A 24,565-nucleotide genomic window follows, 5' to 3' on the forward strand; every position below is an offset into this window, starting at 1 on the left:
AATGGAACCAAGTAAGGATTAGAATAAAAACATTTCAGAAATGATTCTGCATCATTACCTTTAGTTCCAAAAGAGATCATGATATCTGCAGTGCCATCATGGAGTCTGGTAAAATTCAAAGGTGTCACATCTGACCACACTTTGAAGGCTTTTTTAAATGCCTTCTCCACTTCAGAATGAGTCATATCAGGGGTATAATTCACAATCCTATTCAACAGAGAAAGTTTCAATTAAATTTTGGAAGGTTAAAACTATTTTATGATACACTATCTTGGAACATTGCTTTTCAACTCAAAATGCAATGACTTCTTTAAAAGTTCTACCAGAAGTAGTATTTATTAGTTATGGTAACATTCAAGGATTAAAAAGTCAAAAACTCAGTAAGATATTTGAGCATCTCCAAATATCTGACCATGTGGCTTCTTAAAATATTCAGACACATAACTTATTTTGCCTACTAAAAGTTTATCAATATAGCCAAATTAAATCACATAACTTATTTTGCCTACTAAAAGTTTATCAATATAGCCAAATTAAATAACTCCGTAAAGCTTCTAGAAAGAATGGCATCTTCTCCCTTTAACTTTGTGATAATAAATATGACTGATGTCCTATTTTTGAAAGTTTTCTTGAATTTATTTTTACTTCTATTTTGGTTTCATTTCTAAAAGAATTACTTTGAGATGTCCACTGAAAAGTAATGTTGGATTACAGTGTTACATTAATTGATGTTATGAGACATTTTCAGCAGCAGTCTTAAAACCATTTCTAGACTTACTTAGCTTCCAATTAAATATTTAAGATTGACTTAATATTAGACATTTACTACCAGAAGAAAAAAACCAGCATATATTAAGGAAATGCAGTCTGTGATTTACCTGTAGGTTAAGTTCATTCTGGACCATTTGAGAGTTCGAGGGAAAACACTGTATTCGCCCACATCAGGGACACCACATCTTGGTTTTTTCATGATATCTAAGGTGCTATCGTCAAGTTTGCCAGTCACCTCTAAGCCAAAGAAAGACTGCATTTCTCGGAGCCGTTCTACCATGGAGCTTGCTGCATTCTTCCTCAGGATTCCCGCAAGATTTAAAGGATGGTAATAAGATTTCAGGTAGTGCTGAGAAAGAGACCAAAATAAGTTGCTTTTAAAAGGGGAAGGAATTTAAGAGCTGTGCAACAACATCTGGATTGGTAAAATACTCTACCTCTGCAAACTGGAGGTCTTCCTCAGACAAGTCTTCATCATCATCACCACTGGGGAGGGGCAGGGCCCGACAGTGAGTCCAGCTCAAGAGGAGGAAGGCAGCCAGGATACCTGGACGCATCTTGAATGGCTGTGCCTGGAGGCTGCTGACTTTCCACAGGCAAATACCTTTACTTTTATAGGCCTTCGATGTTGAGTCATCATTTATGGGTGTCTCAACTTCCTCAGCAATCAAAGGTAAGCATGCTTACATGGCGACTTTTTTTTTTTTTTTTTCTTCCTCCCAAGTGTGGTTTGTGGCCAAATTTGAGGGAAATATAAAATGAGGGCATCTCTTGTTTCAGCAGAGTCTCAAAACCATCTGGCAAAATAAACTCCCTCAGCATATTTATGGATGCTGTGGGAAGAAGCAGAGAGTAGTACATTTTTCACTTCACTTTGCAAAATGTTTTCTTCTTTCTGTAGGAAAGCAGCTACTTTGACTTTATCAAATAATAAGAATATTAAGGTGGTACATTTACTCCCATAAAGAGAAACCTAGTCCTGTGTCAAGGATGCTTATAGCCTTATGAGTTCTAACTACATTCTCTTTAGAGCAACTACATGGGGAAATACTGTGTTAACCTAAGGGCTATGGAAGTGCACAAGAACCAGGCTTCGACCCTCAGATGTACTAGGTGATTGAGTCCCGCAGTTGGATTTAAACACACTGGCATGCCCTTTCGATGGAGTCCTGCACAAATTTCCTACAAGTCCAGGTAGACGTAGAAAAATTATTTTGGGATACAACTCTAATGATCAGGAATATATATTGAGAAATTACAACATACTACATTTAAAAGTAGTTATCTCATTTAATCCTTACAACAGCCTAGGCAGGTACTATGGGAAGGCTTGTTTTCCACCTCACATATGAAAACTGTGAGACAAAGAGAAGGTAAATGTCATAAAGTTAATAAATAGTACTGCCAGAATTTAAACCCAGGATAGTCAACTCAACATTCCATGTTCTTAAGTATCATCTAATATTGATTCTACTCTGTTGCTTTGAGACATTTTCTTAAAAACCAAGGTGCTTGGTTCCCACACCTCTGGAAATGCCCAAGAAAACAAGATCTGTAAGTAAGCACATGATCAATTTAAAGTTTCTCAAATTTCATTTTTACATTTGAACAATAAAAGAATCATCGATCCAACAACTCAGAAAAACAGCTTTAGAGTCCTCTAAGATTATTATTCTTTTCAAAGCTTCACACATTCAGTACCATCAATTCAAAGTGCCATGTTTGGTTCCCTATAGTGTAAACAGGTAGGCCATGATCTTAATTTTTTTAACTTTTAAAATTAATGATTGAAAACACAAGTTAATTTAAGTGATTGAGAGTCAAAAAGAAAAAGAAGCTCAAAGACACATTAAGACAAAAAAAAAGAAGCATGGATATAGGTTTAAAGTATGTAGGAAAGTGTTAAAATGTGGATAAAATACTATAATCTAGTCAGTCCCTTAGAGAAAACCAATATAAGCAAAATATTGATTATATTGAAATATAAGCAATCAATTGAGAGAAATCTATTATGCTTTTATCCAAAACACAGCCAAACACACCCTGAGAATAGACTGTTTCCAATGAGTTCAAGATTAGTTTTAGGTTCAATCAGCCAGACAAGCAGCAATTTATTTTAAGCCTCCTCTGTATATGACAATATTCCATTTTGAGATTAAGTAAAAAATTATCCAAAAGTTTAATTCATCTATTAAACCTACAGAAATTAGTTCATTGAAAGATATTTGTCTTTACCAATAAATTTTTATAATCCTCTAAAAAGTCTTACTAGATAATAAGAAGTCCTTGAAGAAGCCTAGGAACAAGTGTCATTGAAAAACTTTTTTTCAACATTTGAAATCAGGGAGAAAGAACCAAACAGGTGACTCATTCTCATACCATTGGGAGTATTTGTAGAAATGTTACCACTCTAAAAAAGGCCTTTTTAGTTATCATATCAATGACTATCATTTGAGCATCAGCGATGAACATCGACAATTGTAGTGACTATGGAAATGGAATGAAGGGTAAGGTGAGTGTTTTTTAATAGGATCATTACAATATTACCTCTTCCAGAAAGAAAAAAAAAACTTTTAATGAGAAGGAAGGACAAATGCCACTGTTTCTCAACTTTAAAAGTAATTATAAAAAAAATTATGAAATACCTTTAGTGTTTTAATAGTTTCTTATTCTATTTAAAAACATAAAGAACACAAAAGAGAAAATAGAAGTTACTAAAAACATGCTATTACATATTCTGTGACATTTTTTAATAGAGATCAAGAAAAATTCCCCAGAAGATTGAAATAAACATTGATTCCTTAAGAAGATCAAAAGCTTTGTCTATAGGGACTTGTTCACAGAGGAGTGATGTCAGACTGCAGACAGGATGTGTCACCCCTTTGTAAGATGTTGGCAGACTACTTGTCAACACAAGTGCTTATTGTTGGTGGTTAATTGTAAAAATGAAAGCTAGGCCTTCTGGTTATCACTGGGGAAATGTCTGTGGCTTCGAATGCCACCTTTAACACAGTGGGGCTGAGTTGATATTTAAAAATGGTTCTAACCCATCTACTGAATCACTGGGAAATTTAAAAACCTGTAAAATGAGCAAACAAAACTAGACAAGATTAGGAATAGGTATCAACTGCTGATTCAGACATAAGCAATATGGGAATTTTTAAAACATATGTCATCACCAGTTTCTAAGTTGAGAACATCACCCAAGAGAGAAACAAAAATGTCCATGAGCAACCATTTCATAAAGCACAGGGTGTGCTCACATTTGGAATAACCAAATTGACCATTTGAGATGGACTAAAATATGAAAATTATGTAAATTGAAGAATCCTGAAGATCAAGAGCATGTTTTGTTTGGAGTATGTATTGTCTGTTTTGTCAACGTCAGTAGTATCTTTATTTGTAAATGGCAACGTGATTTGACTCTGCATCTGCATGAGTTCTTGTAAACACTCTGAGGTTGCTTTATTCCAGTTTCTGATTTCTTTTTTGTCCATAACCCCATGGAATGCATTTACCTGCTCTTTAAAACTAAATTTGAAGTTAACACTTAGTCATATTTACAACCTAGAATGTAAGGTGTTAGAGTACCCTACTTAACTTGCTTATGCATAGCCAATTGTGGCATAATCCACAAGTCTGCAACAAAATATAGAGGGACTCTTTAGATGCTACAGCTGCAAAGCAAGTCAGCAATTTAGGAGATCATTTACTTTTTACAACTCAGTCACACACTTCTCAGAGATGCTATCTTCATACTGGGCTGATCGACAAAAGAAATTAATAGAATCTATACGAAATAAAGGAAATTCTTTTTTAGATTCTGCCAGAATATAACATCTGAAAGTAAAGACTTAATTTCCTGGGCTCACCTCCTAATGAATTCTAATTTTCATTGTGCTTCATTAAAAAGAATGTTTACTACATGGCTGCTTCTGCCAGATTTAGTCAAACACTGTGTAAGAGAAAACAACTAGGAATAGAAAACACATTGTGGCCCAATCCTGCCCAAATTTCTTTGAAAAGGGTAAAATGTAGATGGTTTGGTAGTGAATAATAGAAATGAAAACAAGTTAGAAAAATGGAGAAAGGCCTTAGTGGCTTTAACAACAAGCAACTTCAGTGTATTTAAAGATTCCTAATATTTAAACAATGAAGCAAAAGTTCTATTTTTATTAAAATAGACCACGTTATGTTATGCGTATGACAAATATATCACAATTAATCTATTATATATAATTTTAATGCACTAATTTTAAAAAATCTAGTCTTACCTTGTTACCTTAATTCACTAAAATAAAATCTAAGTATTTTTAAACAACAAATTTGCTTATTTAAAAGGTAATGTATACAAAATACAATATTATTAAATAGTGTTTGGAAAAGAGAGTCTCATAAGAAAATAAATTACTATAATACCTCAAGATTTATTGAGTTAATTCCAACTACACCATATATCCTTAAAGTTGACTTATTTACTCTATAGCTGATCTTCCAGTTTTTCTTTTTTTCTTTTATATTTTATTTTTTTATTGTTTTTAGATACACATGACAGTAGGGTGTATTTTGGCATATTATACATACATGGGTGCAACCATTACAGTTGTGATCCCATTCTTGTGGTTGAACATCATGTGGAGTTACACGGGTCATGTATTCATATATAAGCACAGGAAAGTTATGTCTGATCCATTCTATTGTCTTTCCTATTTCCATCCCCCCTCTCACCTTCATTCCCCTTTGTCTAATCCAATGAACTTCCATAGTTCCCCTCCCTACCCTCCTTTGCCGTGGGTTAGAATTCACATATCAGAGACAACATTCAACCTTTGGTTTTTTGGGACTGGCTTATTTCACTTAGCATGATATTCTCCAGTTCTATCCATTTATCAGTAAATGCCATAACTTCATTCTTCTTTAAGGCTGAGCAATATTCCACATTTTCTTTATCCAATCATCTGTTGAAGGGCACCTAGGTTGGTTCCATAGCTTGGCTATTGTGAATTGGGCAGCTATAAACACTGATGTGACTGTGTCACTGTAGTATGCTGATTTTAAGTCCTTTGGGTATAAGCTGAGAAGTGGGATAATCAGGTCAAATGGTGTTCCACTCCAAGTTTTCTGAGGAATCTCCATACTCCTTTCCAGAGTGATTGCACCAATTTGCAGTCCCACTAGCAATGTATGAGGGAACCTTTTCCTCACTTCCTCACCAACTTTTATTGTTACTTGTATTCTTGACAGTTACCATTCTGACTGAAGTGAAGTTTTTCTTAAACAGTTCTTTCTAGGATAGAAACACTCATTGTGTTATGGCATGTTTCACCCACTTTATCTTTATTTCCAAAAGAACCATCTTCCATAGTTTTCTTCATTAAGTATATCACAAAATTGAGAATAAGCTTAAAATATATCTTAACAATGCTATGCATTTAGGCCAGTCAATGTAGTGCACACCTGTAATCCCAACAACTTGAGAGGCTAAGACAGGACAATCAAAAGTCTGAGGTTAGCCTGAGCACCTTAGTGAGGCCCTGTTTCAAAATAAAATATAAAAAGAGCTGGGGATATAACTCAGTGGCACAGCATCCCTGGGTTCAATCCTAAGTACCACCCCCCCCCAAAAGATGTTAATATTCTATTTTTTCTATAAAAATGCTCTACATAGTAAATTTCAGAGAATTACCATGAGGAATTCACTGCAACCATGAACTGCCAACAAAATCTTCTACCTCAACTGACGAGTAGTACTTGTTCACTGTAAAAAAAAAAAAAAAAAAAAAAAAAAAAAAAAAAAAAGTGGTCATCCCAGTAGTAGGATCATGCAGAGCAGCATCCATCCTTTGGGTGTCTCCTGGGAATTCATGGTCACAAACTTCCTGGGATATTCATCTAGCACTGTGGGGTCTTGTAGGGCTCCAAACTTTTTTGATGTTAAAAACAGTAAGTCAAAAGTAGGGCCTTATTCTTGCATGTCTAAGGCAAGTTACATCACACACTAATACCTGAATTACAAAAAAAAAAAAAAAAAAAAAAAAAAAATCCTTTTAAGCTATAGATTCTAGGATGGGTGTTTGTTTTTTCTACCTCTCCAGTGATCCAGCCCTTAACCTAAGTCATGGAACCACAGAGGGATTAAGAACACTGGACTTGGTCTTAGATACACCGGCCAAAATTCCAATTCTGTCATTTATTGGTTTCCTGATTTTGGGCAGTTTGCTTAATGTCTCCAAACCTTTCTTTTCCCCAGTGTCAAACAGAGTGCTTAGGAGGCTCTTTTGAGATGATGCAGGTAAAGTGCTAAATTCAACATACGGTTCCCCAAGTTATTACTAATTAAAACAACATTCATTAAGTTACATTAAATGCTATGAAAAAGATTATTACTCATGATTGATCATTCTTTGTCTGTTCTTGGTTCTGGAGATTTATAAAATAATGTCTACAACCAAACACACAAAATTTCTACTCTGCCATTCTAATGCAAGGGGTAACATTTTCCTCTTTGGATCAGGCTTCATGTTTGTTTTCCATATATTGGTAATTCAGCTCTGCATAATTATTATCACCCATCCTTCCTCTCTCAAAACCTTAGCCTTAGTTGTCTGAACTGCCCTAGAATGCCAATAAGTCATAGAAACTTCAAGCAGACTTTGTTCTTCTTGAAAATGTTTGTAATTACTAAAAGTATAACGAGCCTTCAAGGTCCAAAGAATTGAATGCTGAATGATGGAATTCCAAATATGAGTAGAGGCACCCTAACTATGAGGGAGAGCACAGTTTGAACAGAAGCCCTTCCATGTAGACTGAGACTAGAAGTATATTGCTATAGTGTGTGCATGGACAAATATGTAACAAGAGATCCCATCATTATGTACAGCTATAGCATGCCAATAAAAATGTGGAAGAAATTTTTAAAAATAAGTAATTATGCACATACTCTGCATACATTCTATCAGAGGAGCCCTTCTTTCTGACAGAAATAAAAGAAAGCATTCACCTCTAAACAATATGAATATAAGATCTTTTATTTATTTTTAATTTTTTTTAGTTGTCAATGGACCTTTATTTTATTTATTTATATGTGGTGCTGAGAATCAAACCCAGTGCCTCACACATGCTCAGGCAAGTTCTCTACCACTGAGCTACAATCCCAGCCCTAAAATTCTTTTGTAAGATCTTCATAAACTTTATCAATTCATTTGAGAAGCTTGGGTCAAAATGAATGGAGAACCAATGGTTTTTCTTCGGGAAATTGGAGTTGTGCCAGAAAAATCAGATTTTAAAAATGCAAGATAAAGTAATTAAGTCATATCACTTAGAGACGGGATGATCTCAAGACACACAATTTTTATAAGTTTCACAATATATTGAATTTGGCACCAGGAAAGCCAAAAGATAGGGATTCCAATGTCATTAATAGAAAGAGCCCATTGGGGCTTGAGGGTCCAACAGCACCAAGTCTGACTAAGCACCACTGGGGCAGACTTTAACACAAAGAATGCACAGGACTTGAATCAGAGAGACCTGTATTCAGTTTCAGTCTCCATCACTTAACAGGCCAATCAACTTTTCATTCTTCATTCATATAATGAAATATTTATTGAGCCAATTATTTTAAAGAAAATGTGGTGTAAACACATAATGGAGTTTTATTCAACCATAAAGAAAAATGAAATTATGTCATTTTCAGGAAAATGAATAGAATTTGAGATATCGTGTTAAACAAAATAAGCCAAACTCAGAAGGTCAAGGGTCATATATTTTCTCTCATATGTGGAAGCTAGAGAGGAAAAAGGAAAAGGGAGAGGGTGGATCTCATGAAAATCAAAAGGAGATCAGTGGGAAAAAGGAAAGGGACCAGGGGAGGGGAGGAGGGAAATGGGAAATACTGGGCAATCATATTGACCAAATCATATTGTTATATTATGTACATGTTAGAATATGTAACAACAAATCTCACCATTATGTACAACTATAATGCACCAAAAAAAAAAAAAAAGGCAAAAAAAAAAAAAAAAAAGAGTTAATCATTTGCCTGGAACTGTTCTAAGCACAGGGGATATACAATAGCAAACAACACATCAAAATCCTGGACCTCATGGTGCTAACACTTTAGTAGAAAGAGATAATGATAAGAAAAATACTACATAAAAATAGAACAGGAAAGAGGGGCAGGGACTAGGAGGGTCAGGTGATGAATATTCCAATTTACATACGGTGGCCAAGACACTCTTATTTTGGCACTATGAAAAGAATTGCTGGGCCTCAAGCAAAATAGATAAGTGAAAGAAATTCATATCTAGGCTTTAGGTTGTTTCAAAGCATTTAGCAGCTTTGTGTAAGAATGATAAGCATGTCATTTATGATAATTCTTATTAATGCAGCAAAGTCTTTTAAAGAAAGTATTTGGCAGACATTAGTATGCAATTGATACAAACACACCCTTCTAATTCTGCATCAAATTAGGGAAATTTTTATGGCAAGCTTTTTTAATGATCATTAGGTTATTGTGGGAAATATATTTTCTCTGCCAGCTCCAGGTTGGAATGGCACATTATTTTTCTAATTGAAAAGTAAAGAGATTGTAGATAATATTTAATTCCTATGTTATCTGCCTTTTAATATAATATTTGGTCATAATGTCAGTAAAGAGTGGGAATTAAAATAAAGCAGTAAAACATGAAATAAAGCATCATTTTATACCTGGATATATGATATGTTTTGTTTGTGAATCACTGTAAATATGTTCACCACACTGTGGTTTAAATGATTGATGGGTAAATTGTCACACTTTCTACCACCACAGGAGGGAAAAATTGGGTCAGGTCAAACCTTATTTATAGTGAGTGACACCACACAATCCCTGTGGTGTTATCTTAACCCTCCAAGACCTCAAAACCCATTTTGGTTCCTTCTGTTTCATTGCTTTAATTGCTGTTTGGGGTTATGAGATAGAAAGCCCAATGTTTCGACCACTTACGTACACAAAATGGACAGAGCAATTTTTTTTTCCCCAAATGGGAAATTTCTGTAACTTTGACCACTCTTCAAATTGAATGATTACACCAATCCTCACTGGAGCATATTTACCATTACTTTGGTGATAATTTGTCTAGACTTCGTCATCATTGAAGTGAGCATTGCCTCTCAAATCTTTACCAAGTGTAAAGGAATGAGCCAGCTATCTGTGGGGCCCATCAGATGAAGAGAGAATGCCATGTTCTAAAGAGAAACAACTTAGAAAAGAACTATGGGAAAATTGTCAAGATTGTAGGAAATCTTATCACTTCAGTTAGAGGGTATTCAAAAATGAGAAGTCTGTAGTAGTCAACCTTATCTTCATTGTTACTGCTTCTGTCAAAGAAAATTATGATGTAAGCAGTGTTCCAGAAAACTCTAGGGAAATTGAGTCTCCCATCTCCGACCTTGACTGCTGATTGCTGATGAGTCCACAGTATTGAGATTTGCTGTGTGTTCACTCTTCTGACCAACACACATACATACAAGAAGTATTTCAGTAGGTCTCCACATGTGATATTTAAAACATTGTTATACTTTAAAAAAAATAAGCTTTTGATTATTCTTTTCATTTCCTTATAGAATCAGGAATCTAAGTTACACCATGGTATATTAAAATTTTTTTGGTGACAGACTCTGTTTTTATATACTCATAAGGGTTCTTAGTTTAAAAAAAACTAAACTGCACTATTATCATCCAAGGTTGAAAACTACTATAAGGCATTAATAACTTTAAATAAAGGTGTAAAATTCCATTTTATATAAAATATTTGAATGTCATTTTAATTACATTGAAGAGCAGGGCAAAAGATAATCAAGTGTAACTAATAAAGTATATTCGGCCTATGCTGCATTCCAACTAGTAATATTCTAAGACATTGAAGTGGTATTACCAGAGTTCTGAAGCATATATATGAAAATATATAATAATATATTAAAATATATAAAATATATTATAATATATTATAAAATAATAGGTAAAAGAGTCATTAAGCACATAAATTCTTGGGAAGAATTATTGTTCTCTTTAATTTGCCTTTCAAGAAAAACTAAAAATAACTCAAAAGACATTAAAGTGTTTCCTTTCTCCAACACTTGATGAGTTTTATGTACAGTATATAAAATATTTAACTGTATCAATAGCCTATAAATCAATGAGGTTTCACTTTAAAAGATGTTTACCAGTAGAGATGTAACTCTGATGTACTTGAGGTTAAGCACAGAAATACTTTCTGTTCATTTTTATGTCCCTAGAGATTAAACCCATGTCTGTCCCATACTAGGCACTATATTTAAGTGACTAAATGAATGCATAAATGAATGAATAAAAATTAAGAGCAGGCTCAAGGAGATAATTTACACTTCCACTGTAGACTCAGCTCCATCCAAGGATGTGGATTCAATATTTGTTATTTCTGAACTTTCTAAACTTGCAGGAAAATGATATGTATTAATAAGTTCCTGAGGTTAAGAGACAACTGATTTTAACTTTTGTAAAAATTTATTTAAATTATCACTGAAAATTATTACACAAGGAAAAATGAAACCATCAGTAGTTTATCATATACTTAATTTAAAAAATTATTTTTCTGATATATCAAGCTGCCTAGAAAAGATATATTAACTAAAGACTCAAGTAACAGAGATAAAGCCTGGTTTGGTATACATAAGAATGTGATTTGGGGATAACAGATTTACACAGCCCAAAATTGGGTCTTCAGAAATCATCTAGACTAATCCCTTCATATTACATTGAGAACCAGGCTCAAAGACATTGAGAAACTTCCTCATAACTACACAGAGATAAAATTGGCACTGGGATTAGCATCTCAGACCCCTGAGTAGGATAACCCAGGATACTGTGCATTACCCCAAACTGCCTCTGAACACATAAGTATGTGATTTGCACAAACTGATCCTGCAACCTGGAGCAACATTACACACTGTACTGGGGGAATATATGAGCCAAAGTTTTACTTGGAGGTCAAGTTATCAGTTATCCATTTCATTTTCAGAATTTAGTTGGCAGTGTGTTTCTAGACCAAAGAAAGTCTACATATGTTAGAGTCTATGTCCCAGAAGCTTGGAGTTTCTCTTCTGTCTCTGTAGCTTTTTCAAGAGAGTTGATAAAAATTCTTTGAAATAATGCTAGAAAGCAAGCTCATAATCATATCAAATAGGAAAAACCTCATGCAAAATGAGGAATACAGCAAGGAAGGGGGCCTGTTACCTCTGCAAGAAACATCTCTGCCTTGTAACTGTAAAAGTACATGAGAGGACTGGTAGCAGCCAGCAGATAAGAGGATTCTAGAACAGAACGGCCATCAGCACAACCATGGTGTTTCCTCTGCTGGGGTGGGTGTGGGGATCTACAGAGACCTTCATTTGGGGAGGGTTTTGGAGGGAGATAATTGAACCTCTGCTTCACTAAGTTTTTATGGAGTCTAAGTGTTGACATATGATATATATTTTTATCCCTATTTCATCTTCACTTCTATGTGTTCAAGGATGAGAAATTACAGCACATTCTTTTGTCCAAAGCAACACTTTATGAGTGAAAACAAAGGCTTCATTCCTTGTTGAATGAATTTAAATGTAGAATGTAAATATTGCTTTTTTGAGGATTTTTATCTCTAAAATTTGTTTAGCAGAAGAAAGCTTATAATTTGATTCCGATGGAAGGAAAGGAAGGAAGGAAGGGGGAAGGGAGGGAGGGAAAGAGGGAGAGAGGGAGGGAAGGAGGAAAGAATTGAGTGAATGCAAGATAAAGGAGAGCATTATAAAAGAAGGAAAAAGGAAGGGAGGTCGATTAGAAGGGAAGTGGCATTTAATTAGTGTCCTATGTATGTGTATGATGGCAATATTCACTGTGGTATATTAATATGTCCACAAAGGAAAGTTAGATCAGGTTCATTCCACTCTTTCCCTATCCCACCCCTTCTCCCAAAAGGGGAAGGGAGGAAGGGAAGGGAAGAGGAAGTACTGGGGACTGAATTAGAATGAATTATATTCCATGTTTTTGTAATTATGTCAAAATGAAGCCTATTGTCATGTATAACTAAAAAGAACCAATAATTAAAAAGAAAGGAAGTGACATTTATTCTGAAAACAGCAATGTCCTTGTGCTCTCTCTTTTATTTTTTAGAGTGTGGCCAAGAACCAGAGTGAGTTCATCCCAAACACCTAGATGAAGATATGTACTGAGAGAGGTGTAGGACTAGGAAGAATTATCCCAACAAATCATGAACCAAGTATCCTCGTTATGAGTTTGCATCAATGTGGATCCACTCACCTTGCTGTCAGAACTATTTTAATCATGACTTTAACCCTAAATAGGATAATATAATCCTCATGTGGGAAATGACCCATTTGCCCAGTAAAGCACCATTGAGAATGTGTCAGTTTTTTCCAAAGCCAAAATTCTTTCCCAACTTTCCAAATATTAGCAAATATAAATGATTAGGCAGATTGGATTTTTTGTACAAGTATGTAAATTGATCAAGCAAGGGGCTGAATTTAATTCGTTCTTCCTTGAATGGAAAATACTTTACACATTTTGGAAAGTCCTACACCTGCCAGTTTCTGGTTGACTTCAGACTGTTTTCAATACATTGCATAACTAGTAAAAATTGAGACATTTATCCTAATGTTTCACTTGCCCCAGGGTATTTTGCCTTATCCAAATTAAACTAATGACTTTGAACCAATTTGCCACACCATTACTCATTTTCTTATTATAGAATCTAGTCAGTCGATGATGATTGAACCACATCACCGAAAACTAAAAACTAAAATACCAAAAACTAAAATGAAGTTCCTCCAAACTTAGGCATTATGTAAAGAAATGGTTCCCAGAAACAGTGGCAGCCAAAGATAGTTTTCTGATGAAATCTAGGTAAATTCATCTATTCTCAACCTATTTTTTGCCATCCCAAGTGATGGATAATATTCACAGCAGTATCCTTGAACTGTTAGGGCATCAGCTTAATTCTACCTCTCTCCAATTCAAGAGAATGTACTATAAAGCAGTGAGAGTAATATTATCCTAACAGATGACCCAGTGTCTGAAATAACAAATTTTAAAATGTACATTGGTTTAAAAATTCAGCACTTTATTATTATTCTTCATGATTAACTTCTTATAATTAATGGAGATAACTTTTTGAATTGTGATACCAAAGTGGAGGATTTCTCCAAAAATGTAGAATGTGAACCTGACAATTAAAATAAAACTGGAAATTCTGTGCAGGATATCTTCATCTCTCCATGAGCTAAAGATGATAAAGATAAACACAAAATACTCTGTTTGAAATACAAACTACAGTGAAAATATTGCAGCCCTGGTTGGGGTAGGTAAATTTAAAAGATATCTTTGAAGTTGTGAAATAAATTATGGGGTTATTTTAAGATGAAAGAATCAGAGGAAAGTATTTGGAGTTGGCTTACAGTTATCTCCTCAACTTTCTCAAACTATTGTAGGACCAGAAAGAGGTTTTTTAGCACCAGACAGTTTATCCATTTTCATGATTTAGGAATGAAACTGTTGCTTTAAAAATGATCAAACAAGGGCTAGTGATAAAGGCTAGTAACTTATGATAAAGCACTTGCCAAATATGCACAGGCCTGAGCTCAATCCCCAGCACTCTAAAAATCTAAAACTGATGTAACAATATAATTTTATTTTTAATTTTTCATAATTGATTACATTTTCTTCATTTATATATTTTTGTTTCTTTTTAAAATAATCTTTTAAAAAATTTATTTTTATTATTTTAGGAAGATAATACATATTTGACAAATGTTTACAAATTTGATGTTCTATAATGCATTTATACCTTTTTACTTGCAGTGCACTAGCTACTTAATATCAGTGAATTTTTAAAATATGTAAGTTCTGAAGGTGTTTTTAAAAATAAAAGACCAAGCTGGTTTGGGTAGCACACTACTACAATCCCAGCTACTTGAGGAGTCCAGGCAGGGGGAGCACAAGTTCAAGACCAGCCTGGGCAATTTAGTGAAACATTGCATCAAAATAAAATTTTAAAAGGTCTGGAGCTGTAGCTCAACAATAGAACATTTGCTTAGCATGTATGAGACCCTGGTTTGACTCGAAGTCCCATAAATACATACATACATACATACATATCAGTATTAAGTGTAAAATTTTATGAAATGATTATCAAAATACTAGTATTATCATTCTGTTCATTTATTGAAATCTCTCAAGTGATAATGTACTCCCTTTTTCTTATTTTTTTTCTGGGTCTTACACTTTTTATTTCTCTTAAATAGTTATAACAAGGCTAAGAATTGACATAAGGATAAATTTGTCTGTAGCAATACCTAGTATGTTCTGCCCCAAGTGTCTGATGATTATTGAGGGGCTCAGTGAGGGAGGAAAGAACAACTATGCTGAATGAACCATACTTTAAAATTGTGCAGGGCCCTTTGTTCTGACTCCAGATTAAACTAAGAAAACTTCTGCTCTTGATTATATTTCTCATATATATGTCTCTCAATAGACAAGAATGTTCAGGTTATTGAATTGATTCTCTAATAAATTTTTGCCTAGCAGGGTATTTCTCTAGTCAAATTAACATTAGTGCACCAGTTTGTTAAGTTTCTTGTTAACAGCTCTGTCTACATTGAACTGCTATGAACTAAAGGTGTTTTTTAGGGTGAAGGGTGTTAGAGCAGTAAAGACATAAAAAGACAAATAATGATAACCTAGTTGAGCTGTGTATCTCCTCTCCCATCCCAGACCAGATGACCCAGATTACCTGCTATAATTACCTACTCTTTGATCTACAATATAAGTGAAATTGCCTTTTTTGGTGCATACACATTTGAGTCTAAGGAAAAGAAACATAATAAAATATGACACAAGTAATTCCTAGATCAATATACAGTTAATTAAAAGAAGGCTTTAGAGATTTCTTTTTAGTTGTCTGAAGACAACTAAGTTTTCTATGAACCCAACATCCCTGGAATTTATAATTGTTTTTCTGTGGGCTACATACTAATTGCAATAATATTTTTCACTCTTGAATTTATGAAGTTGATGCTCAAAAATTACCTGATTGATGGATAAATGGAAAAATTACCTATACCTAAATGCAGTTAAAATTGTAAGAAGTCTTATTCAATTAATGTGTTAGAGATCTAAATATTATTATTTTAGTATCAATATTAATGCATACCATTGTAATCAGAAGCTGATTACAATCTTTTTAAAATTGTAAGGCTTTAAGATCTTTGTACTCAATAATGTGAGTCATGTTCTCTGGCTTCAGCTCTAGACAGCATTTGTGGCTTAAACTGAATGAAAACATAAATGGTATAAAGAGTCCATGAGCCATGCCCTTGGGGCATGAGGAGGGTGCTGCATACCTATAGGAGAAGCTTTGAAATTTTGTATGTGTGAATCACCACTGGGTTTTCCACAGGCACACACATACAACAAAAAAACCCTGCAGATAACAAAGTAAATAAATAAATGATTTCTTGTTTCCCTAAAAGTCATTTAAGGAAGAAAATCTTAGTTCAGACATGCAAAATATTATCAAAATAGACAATTGTAAATATTCACACTTAAATTTATAACCAAGAGTGTTATTTGAGACATAAATTCCCCTATTTAGAACAGGTACCTGAAAATGTTAAGTATTGGTTTAATGGGGAAAAGCAACAAATTCAATCTTGATGGTGTGACTCAAAAACTGTGTGACGTTAGCAGATTATTTAACTTTTCTGATAATATTCTTCTCACCTGTAAACTATGGATGAAATATTTGCTGCTCATATCAATATGAGGAATAGAGATAATAAAACTAGCAGTCCCTTGCCTGAAATACAGCAGATTCTCAATAATTATTATTAATCTCAGTTTTTACTGTTTTTATTATTGAAGATTAGTTAAGATTTATTGAACATCAGTTACACATGAAGCAGAGTACTTAAAATTTTAGAAGACATAGAAGCTATAAACACAAAAAAGGAAAAACAAACTGACAGAATGCTTTTTACAAAATACTGTTTCTCTTACCACATTCTAATTGAGAGCAACAGAAATCATTAGAAGCTAAGAGCAGATCAGGTAGAAGTCTAGGAAGCACTTCTAGGAAGCAGTGAACTTTGAGGTTGTTCTGCAGATACTTGGTGAGGGATTTGGACTGGCAGAGAAGAAGGCAAAAAGAATTCGGGTAGAAAAAGGGCACGTGTGGCTGGTGCACAGAGAGAAGCAGATGAGTTTTCCAGTTGATATACCATGTTATTTCTGTTTTGATGCATTCACGGGACTCTTCGACCTTGTCCACAGTAGTCTTTATCTTTGCATATATAGTGCATTGGGGTTTTACAATAAAGTTCAGCCTGAAATGTGACTGGAGACCTGAAATATGTGATTTGCTGTAGGTGCTACTGGATACAGAGATATAGATGCTTGGATACAGAGACCTCAAGTGTTGGCATGTTATCTGCTGGTGAAAGAGAAAGGAAGAAAGGAGGGAGAAGGAAGTTAGGACTGTGGGTGTGGTGTAGGATCACATGTGAAGGCCAGCTTTACCCAGAGACTGACCGACTGGTCATTATCCAGGAACACTTGAGGGGGTGGCAGCCCTCATGAGTACTAAAACTTCTTTCCCAATTTGCTGTCATTTCTAGGTGCCCAACAGCAACTCTGGTGAAATGCTAACCAAGCCAAAGGCTAGGGTCATTGCTAGACTCCTGCCTTTTTTCCCCTGACCCTCCAGTTTCTTCTTTTATGGTATCTGTTTTTATAGGCTTCTACTGCTTCATTGTCTGCTTATTGCCTTCTTACTAAACTTTTTCTTGTCTCTCCCCCTCTTTCTCTCCCTCTCTGTCCTCCTGTGTGGTGTGTGTGTCCTCATGGTGTGTGTGTAGGAGGGGAATGTACTTTGAGATGATCTGATTAACTCATTTAGATACTCTCCAATATAGAATTGCTCCTGAACAGTTTCTGGCAAGCTTATTGATGGCTACAGTTGGTTCAATGGTTACAGTTAAATTAGGTGGCCAGGATGATGTTATGGTTGTCAATATGAAGTGTGATAACCGAAGCGTGAAGGGGTCCATGGGTATGGGATGCAACAAACCAGTCAGTAACTCTCCGAAAATACTACAGCTGCTTCACAATCCTCACTAGTATTGGCTGATCTCCTATTAGAAGATAAAAGGTAATGCAGGATGGTAAGAGGAGAAGCAGTAGTCAAAGTTAACAATTTCCAAAGAATATTCCTTAAATCCATCACTTTTATACTAAGAAAATTTCTTGTTGACTTGTCCATATGTAACTGTGCTGCATTATACACACTGATAGAATTAGATAAGAAGAATGGTAATAATAATTGATTCTTAATTGGTAACTTGGTTAAATAATGTTATCATACTTAACTAGGTTTTATTATTATCATTCCCTTCTCACAGATAAAGAAACACACATAATTAATAAATGGTAGATGCAAGACTTAAATCTCTTTTCAGCTACAAAGCCCAAGGACTTACCCACTGCTTTATAGTGTTTCTAGATTAAAATAAAAAAGATTTTGGGTACTCCAGGCCCAGTGGTACATACCTGTAATCCCAGAGACTTGGGAGTCTGAGGCAGGAGGATCACAAGTTCAAAGCCAGCCTCAGCAACTTAGCAAGGTCCTAAGAAAGTTAGTGAAACCCTGTCTCAAAATTTGAAAGAATAAAATTAAAAGAGTTGGGGATGTGGCTCAGTAGTTAAGTATCCCTGGGTTTAATTCCTGGTACAAAAAAAGGAAGAAAAAGAAGGAGGAAAGGGAGGAGGGGGGCAGGGAGGAAAGGAAGAAAGAAAAAGAAAAAAATTATTTGTGGACGAGAGAGAGAGAGAGAGAGAGAGAGAGAGAGAGAGAGAGAGAGAGAGAGAGAGAGAGAGAGAGAGAGAGAGAGAGAGAGGGGCATATCCTGCAGAAAGAACCTGAGATTGGAGGACAAAGGAGAAAGATCATCAATAGGTAAACACTTCAGATAAAAAGATCCAAAAACCCTGATTAACATCTGGTCAGTTCCATCCTTCCAACTGGGACAAAAATCAGTCAAATCACTTTCTGAGTGCTTTTGATAATGTATATAGGTAACTCAAGAACTAGTTTTCTTTGAGTTGGAGAGTCCCAGGCCAGTGTAGAGGAGGAACAGAACTTTCTCCCTCTACCCTCCTAGGTTTTTGAGAGGAGCCCAGTAAACTTAGACTGACACAAGACAGTTTAACAATAGAAAAAGAAAGAAAAGTTTATTAATGTGCACTCTGTACACATGAGAGCATTCAGTGGTGAGTAAGTCAAAGGGGTGGTTAGACTTTGGGGTTGGTAGTGTTTTAACAAAGAGCAATTAATTCGTAAAGCACAGACAAGAGCAAGGAAAAGCATAAGAGCTGATAATATAGGTCACTCCATTACCTCCTCTGAACTGGTAAAAGCTAGAGCTGTCTCCAGCGATTAACTTCTATCCCTCCTGGTAAAGAGGTGAGAAGGGGGCACCTTGACAAGTCTATGTCCTGCCTTTAAGCAAATAAGGGGAGGGCAAGTCTCAATTGTCACTGGTTCAAATTAGTTTTTATGGCCTACTTAGTGAGTGCATGTTTTGTCTTATAGAATAGCCAGATTTGTTCAGATACAAATTAACATCCCAAAGTAGATACTAATTTGTCTTTGACATGTGTTATTTCCACACAATATTCCTCATTGGGTTTTAGTAAACTTGTCCTAACTAATTGCTGGGGCAGAATTCCTCAAACCTTAAGCAGAAAAAATTTCTAAGTGAAAATAAAGAGAGCTTGTAAACTAGAACCCTTTAACCATGAGATAACCAATAATAAGCCAACCAGCAGAAAACAAAAGATTAAAAATAAGCAAAAATAAAGGTTCATCAAGATCCCATTATAAGGCCTAGAATCTCAGTATTGAGTCAAACATTTCACTGTTTCTATTTTGAAGAAATTATATTACATTAGGCAAACAGTTTAAAATAATATTTTCCTTTAGGTTCCTGGAAGCCACAGGGGTACTACCAACTGAAATTGGCACCACTGTACTGTGGGATGAAATGTCCTCCACTTACGGCTTTTCCCCTTTTACATCTACCACAGCATATAATTTACCATGGAGATGTTGAGCAATGCGTTGGGTCTGTATTTGTTTGGTGGGAAATCTGATGGAATTTCAGTAATTGTTAAATTGCGGAAGGATTTCCCTGAACCCCAAATCCAGAAGAAGCCATGCACTTAATGGAAATAGGGATGTAAGCCACCCTTGAGCTTACAGTTCATCCCCCATCCCAGTACTGGGAAGCTATTCCTTTTTTTAAATTCAAAAGGTAAGAATCCAATACAGCCACTGAACTGACCTGACCTCATTCCTGTCCTGCTCTTCTGCCATAAATAAACCACTCCTGACCTGAGTCTTCACCATTTGACCCAGTTCCTATTAGTGGTCACCCTGTCTCTTCGCTGGACAAAGCCACAGGCATCCAGCCAGCCATCAGGTAAGAAAGTCACCTAGTTGAAATGTCAAGCTCTTAACCATTAATCAGGAGACAAATCTGGGAGTGACCAGTCATTTCCAGGAGACTGAATGTGGGGGCAGCAAATTGACAGAACATTGCTCATTGTAAGTCTGGAAATCTGAAAAACAACTGTAATCTTGCCTGTCTCAGGGCTAGCCCATCTCATTATGATAGTAAAAGAAAAAGGCTAATAAGCAAAATATTATGACTCACATCCTGGTATCATTGACATGCATCAACATTAAACAGCACCTCAGGGTTAAGTTAAAAAAAATAAAATAAAGACCACATGAAAGCATTTTTTTAATTTGCCTTGGAAAGTTGGGATTATTCTTTTCTTCGGTTCACGAATGACTTGTTTGGAAGTGTTGATGTTAGCACAGCATAGATATGCCAAACCAGGCCTTGCGCTTTGGTCAATTCTTTTGCTGTACCCTTTCCTAAACACATGCTAGGGATGGGTACACCACGCTTTCCTTTTTTTCCTCTTGCACTTGCACCATCTATTGCCTCCTGTACCTTCCATCAAGTCTTATGGCACATGTGCTCCATATTGTATCACATGTGTTCTCTTTAACCCAAAGGGGCTACTCCTTACATTTTTGCTACTGCCCATAATTCTTTTTTTTTTTTTTTTTTTTTTTTTGTATTAGGGATTGAACCCAGGGATGCTCAACCACTGAGTCACATCCCCAGCCCTTTTTATTTTTTATTTTGAGACAGGAACTTGCTAAGTTGCTTAGGGCCTTGCTAAGTTGCTAAAGCTGGCTTTGAACTTGTGATCCTCCTGCCTTAGCCTCCCAAGTCTCTGGGATTACACACGGGCACCACCACGCCAGGCTCCATAATTCTTTGTGTACATATTAGGTCAAACCATATGAAATTTCTGTTTTTATGTGTCAAAAAATTATCTGTGTTGGTAATTTGTATGTATGTACATGTGTGTGTGTGTGTGTGTGTGTGTGTATGTGTGTGTGTAGCTCAGGCAGAAGCACTTTAAATAGTTTACTTCCATTAATGTTCACAATGTCCTATAATTAGGTCAATTTCTGTAAGTTACATTCGTAAAAATGAGAGTAAAGAAAATATCATAACTTGTCTATCTCAGGTTTTCCAGGATTCAAATTTATTTTCTTTCCCTGTGCCACATCCTCTTTCTAGTCTACCCATGATGGAGACTATTTGAATGGCTGGATCATCCTAACTTCAAAGTTGCCTTGGGAAGAGAGCAGCTAAGGGATCTCAAGCTTGCTTCTGTCATCCTGTCCCAGGATGTGGCACTGAACAAAGGAACAAGTCAGCATGTGCTGTATCTGCACATCCCACTACCAAGCACTGGTAGAGGCAACTTAGGATGTTTTAATGACTGTGATATTTATTTCCACAGTAAACCTTGAATAAACTCTTTTTACTATTCTGATCTCTCTCTCCCTCTCCTACCTCCCTCCCTGTCTGTCTGTCTCTCTCTCTCTCTCTCTCTCTCTCTCTCTCTCTCTCTCTCTCTCTCTCTCTCTTCAGGTTGTGGCAAATCTTGCATTTATTTTAGAGGAAAGCTAATTTTCCCAGAAATCTGGGGCAGGGGGTTATGTAATTATTATATAGTTGAGCAAAGGTGTCCAAACACTGTGAGATCTAGTTCTTTCCTCTTCCAAATTATAGACCGTGAGAAGTGGTTTGCTGGCTTTCCGGTTCCTTCTCTGGAGGTTTTGGGAAGTAAGACCACAGCAGTCTAGATTTACATTGTTGGAATTTTTTTTTTTTTTTTCTCAGTGAAATCTTATGCAAATCTGTCCCTTCCTGTTGGTCTTTGACTGGCTTGTTTTCAGCTCGCATCCTTGGCTGAACTGGAGTTATTAAAAAACAATAATAAGACTTCGCACTAGGTCATGAGAACACTGCCCTGAACTGTGTTCGCAGCTCATGTTTTTAGTGCCCGGGGGTGGCAAGAAAGCTGGCTTAGGAAAAGCAATCACAGCATCTTCCAGATTTTCTGAGAGAGGATCAGGACTTGAAGAAGTCAATCATATCACAGAAAACAAAGCAGAGTGAGGACATCTGTCCCAATGATCTAATTCATTAACTAAAGAGGAAGCAATAGGGAGAGCCATTCTCTGAGGAAAACTTTCCAACTGGAAGGGTTCCATAGGACTGCCCTTTTCCCAAGCTGAGATTTTGAAGCCTTGGTAGTTTGTTCATGTGGTCTTAGTGGGTTGCAAGATTCCTGTGAGAATTGTTTAATTTTATTTCCATTTTTATAATCATCTAGAGTCAATCAAAATAAGCATATCCTGAATTATCTGGATGACCACCTCCTTGCAAGGAACTATGGCATGATTTCAGGGTCCACTTTGCAGTTGTGTTTAAAACTTACTAAGAATTACTAAAACAAGAACAGAGGAGAACTGAATATACCAATTAAAAACTAAAAAATGTCATAAGCTTTGTATGAAGGAAAGTTCTGCGGAAGAGAAATGGGAGAATTACACCCACACATTAATGACAGGAACGTATTCATGCTGTAAGTCACGATCTACTTGTAACACAATTTCACTGAATGTTATATTAACTTAATGTCATTCGTTTCGAAATTCGGGTTTAGAATTTTAAAGATACATACCTTATAAATGTGATTTCTTTGATACTATGAAAGAACTGTAGGTTTATGGGGTGTATAATAAGTAATTAATAGTTTGTACCTGCATAAGTAAAGGTATTTGTTTTCTAGGGCAGGCATCATAGCAAACTACCATAAACTAGGCCACTTAAAGAACAGAAATTTATTATACCATAGTTCCAATGGCTAGGGTCCAAGACCAAGACCAGACCAATCATCCTTGAAGGATCTGTTTCAGGTGTCTCTTCTAGTTTCTGGTAGTTCCCAGGTTATGGCAGCATAACCCTAATCTTAACATGACACTGTGCCTGCCTTGTATCTGTGTCCAAATTTCCCCTTTTATTAGGACACCAGTCATATTGGATTAGGGACCCACCCTCATTAGTATAAGCTCCTCTTAACTAATATCATCTGTAACCATACATTAAATGAGATCATTTTCTGAGGTTCTGGGGGTTAGGACTTTAGTATGTGAATTTGGGGAAAACAATTCAATCCATGATAGGACCATCCATAATAAAAGTAATATATCATCATTAAAGTCCAAAATACTCTCTTTTCCTTTAAAAGTGATCTACATATAGCTCAGTTCTAAGTAACTATTTTTGAGATTGTATCAGCCTGCTACGAACAAGAAATTAAAGCTTCTCATTCTCCTTTAAGAAAACTTAGGAAGAATTCTGATGTATCAAACCATAAAGAAGCTAGGAGGAAATTGCAATTGAATATTAACCAGCCCTCTTGAAAAGGATGAATCTCTCAGCCTAGAGATAGAAAAGAAACCTGGTGGAAAAGAGATATAGGCATGATGGGACCAAAATGTAAAAAATGCAAACTTTTCTTTAAAAGCACACAGAGGAAAAACATGTACAATGAATGGAACAGAAAAGGGAATGAGATTTATTTTACAAAGCACATACGAAACAACAACAGAAGCATAAGATCTAAAAAATGTGAAAGACAAAAAGAAACATTTTTTAGATGAGGAAATGTGTCTGAGGAGGAAATAATGAAATAATTTTTAACTGGAGTGTTTTTTTGCAATCATAATGCTGTTGGTATATAGTAAAACTGGGACACATGTGCCTTACTGGCTCGGGTAAATTGCTAATCCTCTCTGGATAGCTCTATTGAAAAAGTGCAAATATGGTTTCTCAAAGTTAAGAAATATACAGACCATTTTAAAACATTTTTTTAATTGAGGTGAAGTTCACATGAAATTAAATTATCCATTTTTAAAGTGTGTAATTCTGTGGCATTTAGTGCATCACAAAGTTGTGTAACCACCACCTGAACTGAGTTCCTGAATATTTTCATCTTCCCAAAAGAAAACCCAGGACCCAGTATGTGGTTGTTACCACACTTCCTCTCAGTAGTGCCTGGCAACCACACCTCCTCCCTGTCCTGGGTAACTCATATGCATGAAATCATACAAGATGAAATCTTTTGTATCTGGCCCTTATTTTCATTTAGCATTATGCTTTCAAGGCTCATCACCTTGCAGCTGGTATTAGTACTTCATTCCTTGTCACGGCTGAGTAATAGTTCATCAGTATCACAGTTTTTTACCCATTTGTCCACTGATAGATATCTAGATTGCTTTATCTTTTAGCT

The 24,565-nt window shown here is 35.6% G+C and overlaps 1 protein-coding gene across 1 annotated transcript in view; it reads right to left on the reverse strand.

Annotated features, from left to right (window-relative positions):
* Positions 1–24,565, reverse strand: part of MMP13 (matrix metallopeptidase 13) — a 73,862-nt gene that overhangs the window by 10,077 nt on the left and 39,220 nt on the right. The window contains exons 2-5 of the mRNA XM_079101990.1: positions 17,907–17,970; positions 1,209–1,604; positions 879–1,120; positions 59–207 (exon numbers count right to left, since the gene is read on the reverse strand). Coding sequence (XP_078958116.1) covers positions 59–207; positions 879–1,120; positions 1,209–1,328 — 511 coding nt within the window. The 5' untranslated portion in view covers positions 1,329–1,604; positions 17,907–17,970. The remainder of the gene's footprint in view (positions 1–58; positions 208–878; positions 1,121–1,208; positions 1,605–17,906; positions 17,971–24,565) is intronic.

The sequence above is a fragment of the Sciurus vulgaris genome (genome assembly GCF_902686455.1).
Source record: "Sciurus vulgaris genome assembly, chromosome: 11".
Lineage (NCBI taxonomy): Eukaryota > Metazoa > Chordata > Mammalia > Rodentia > Sciuridae > Sciurus > Sciurus vulgaris.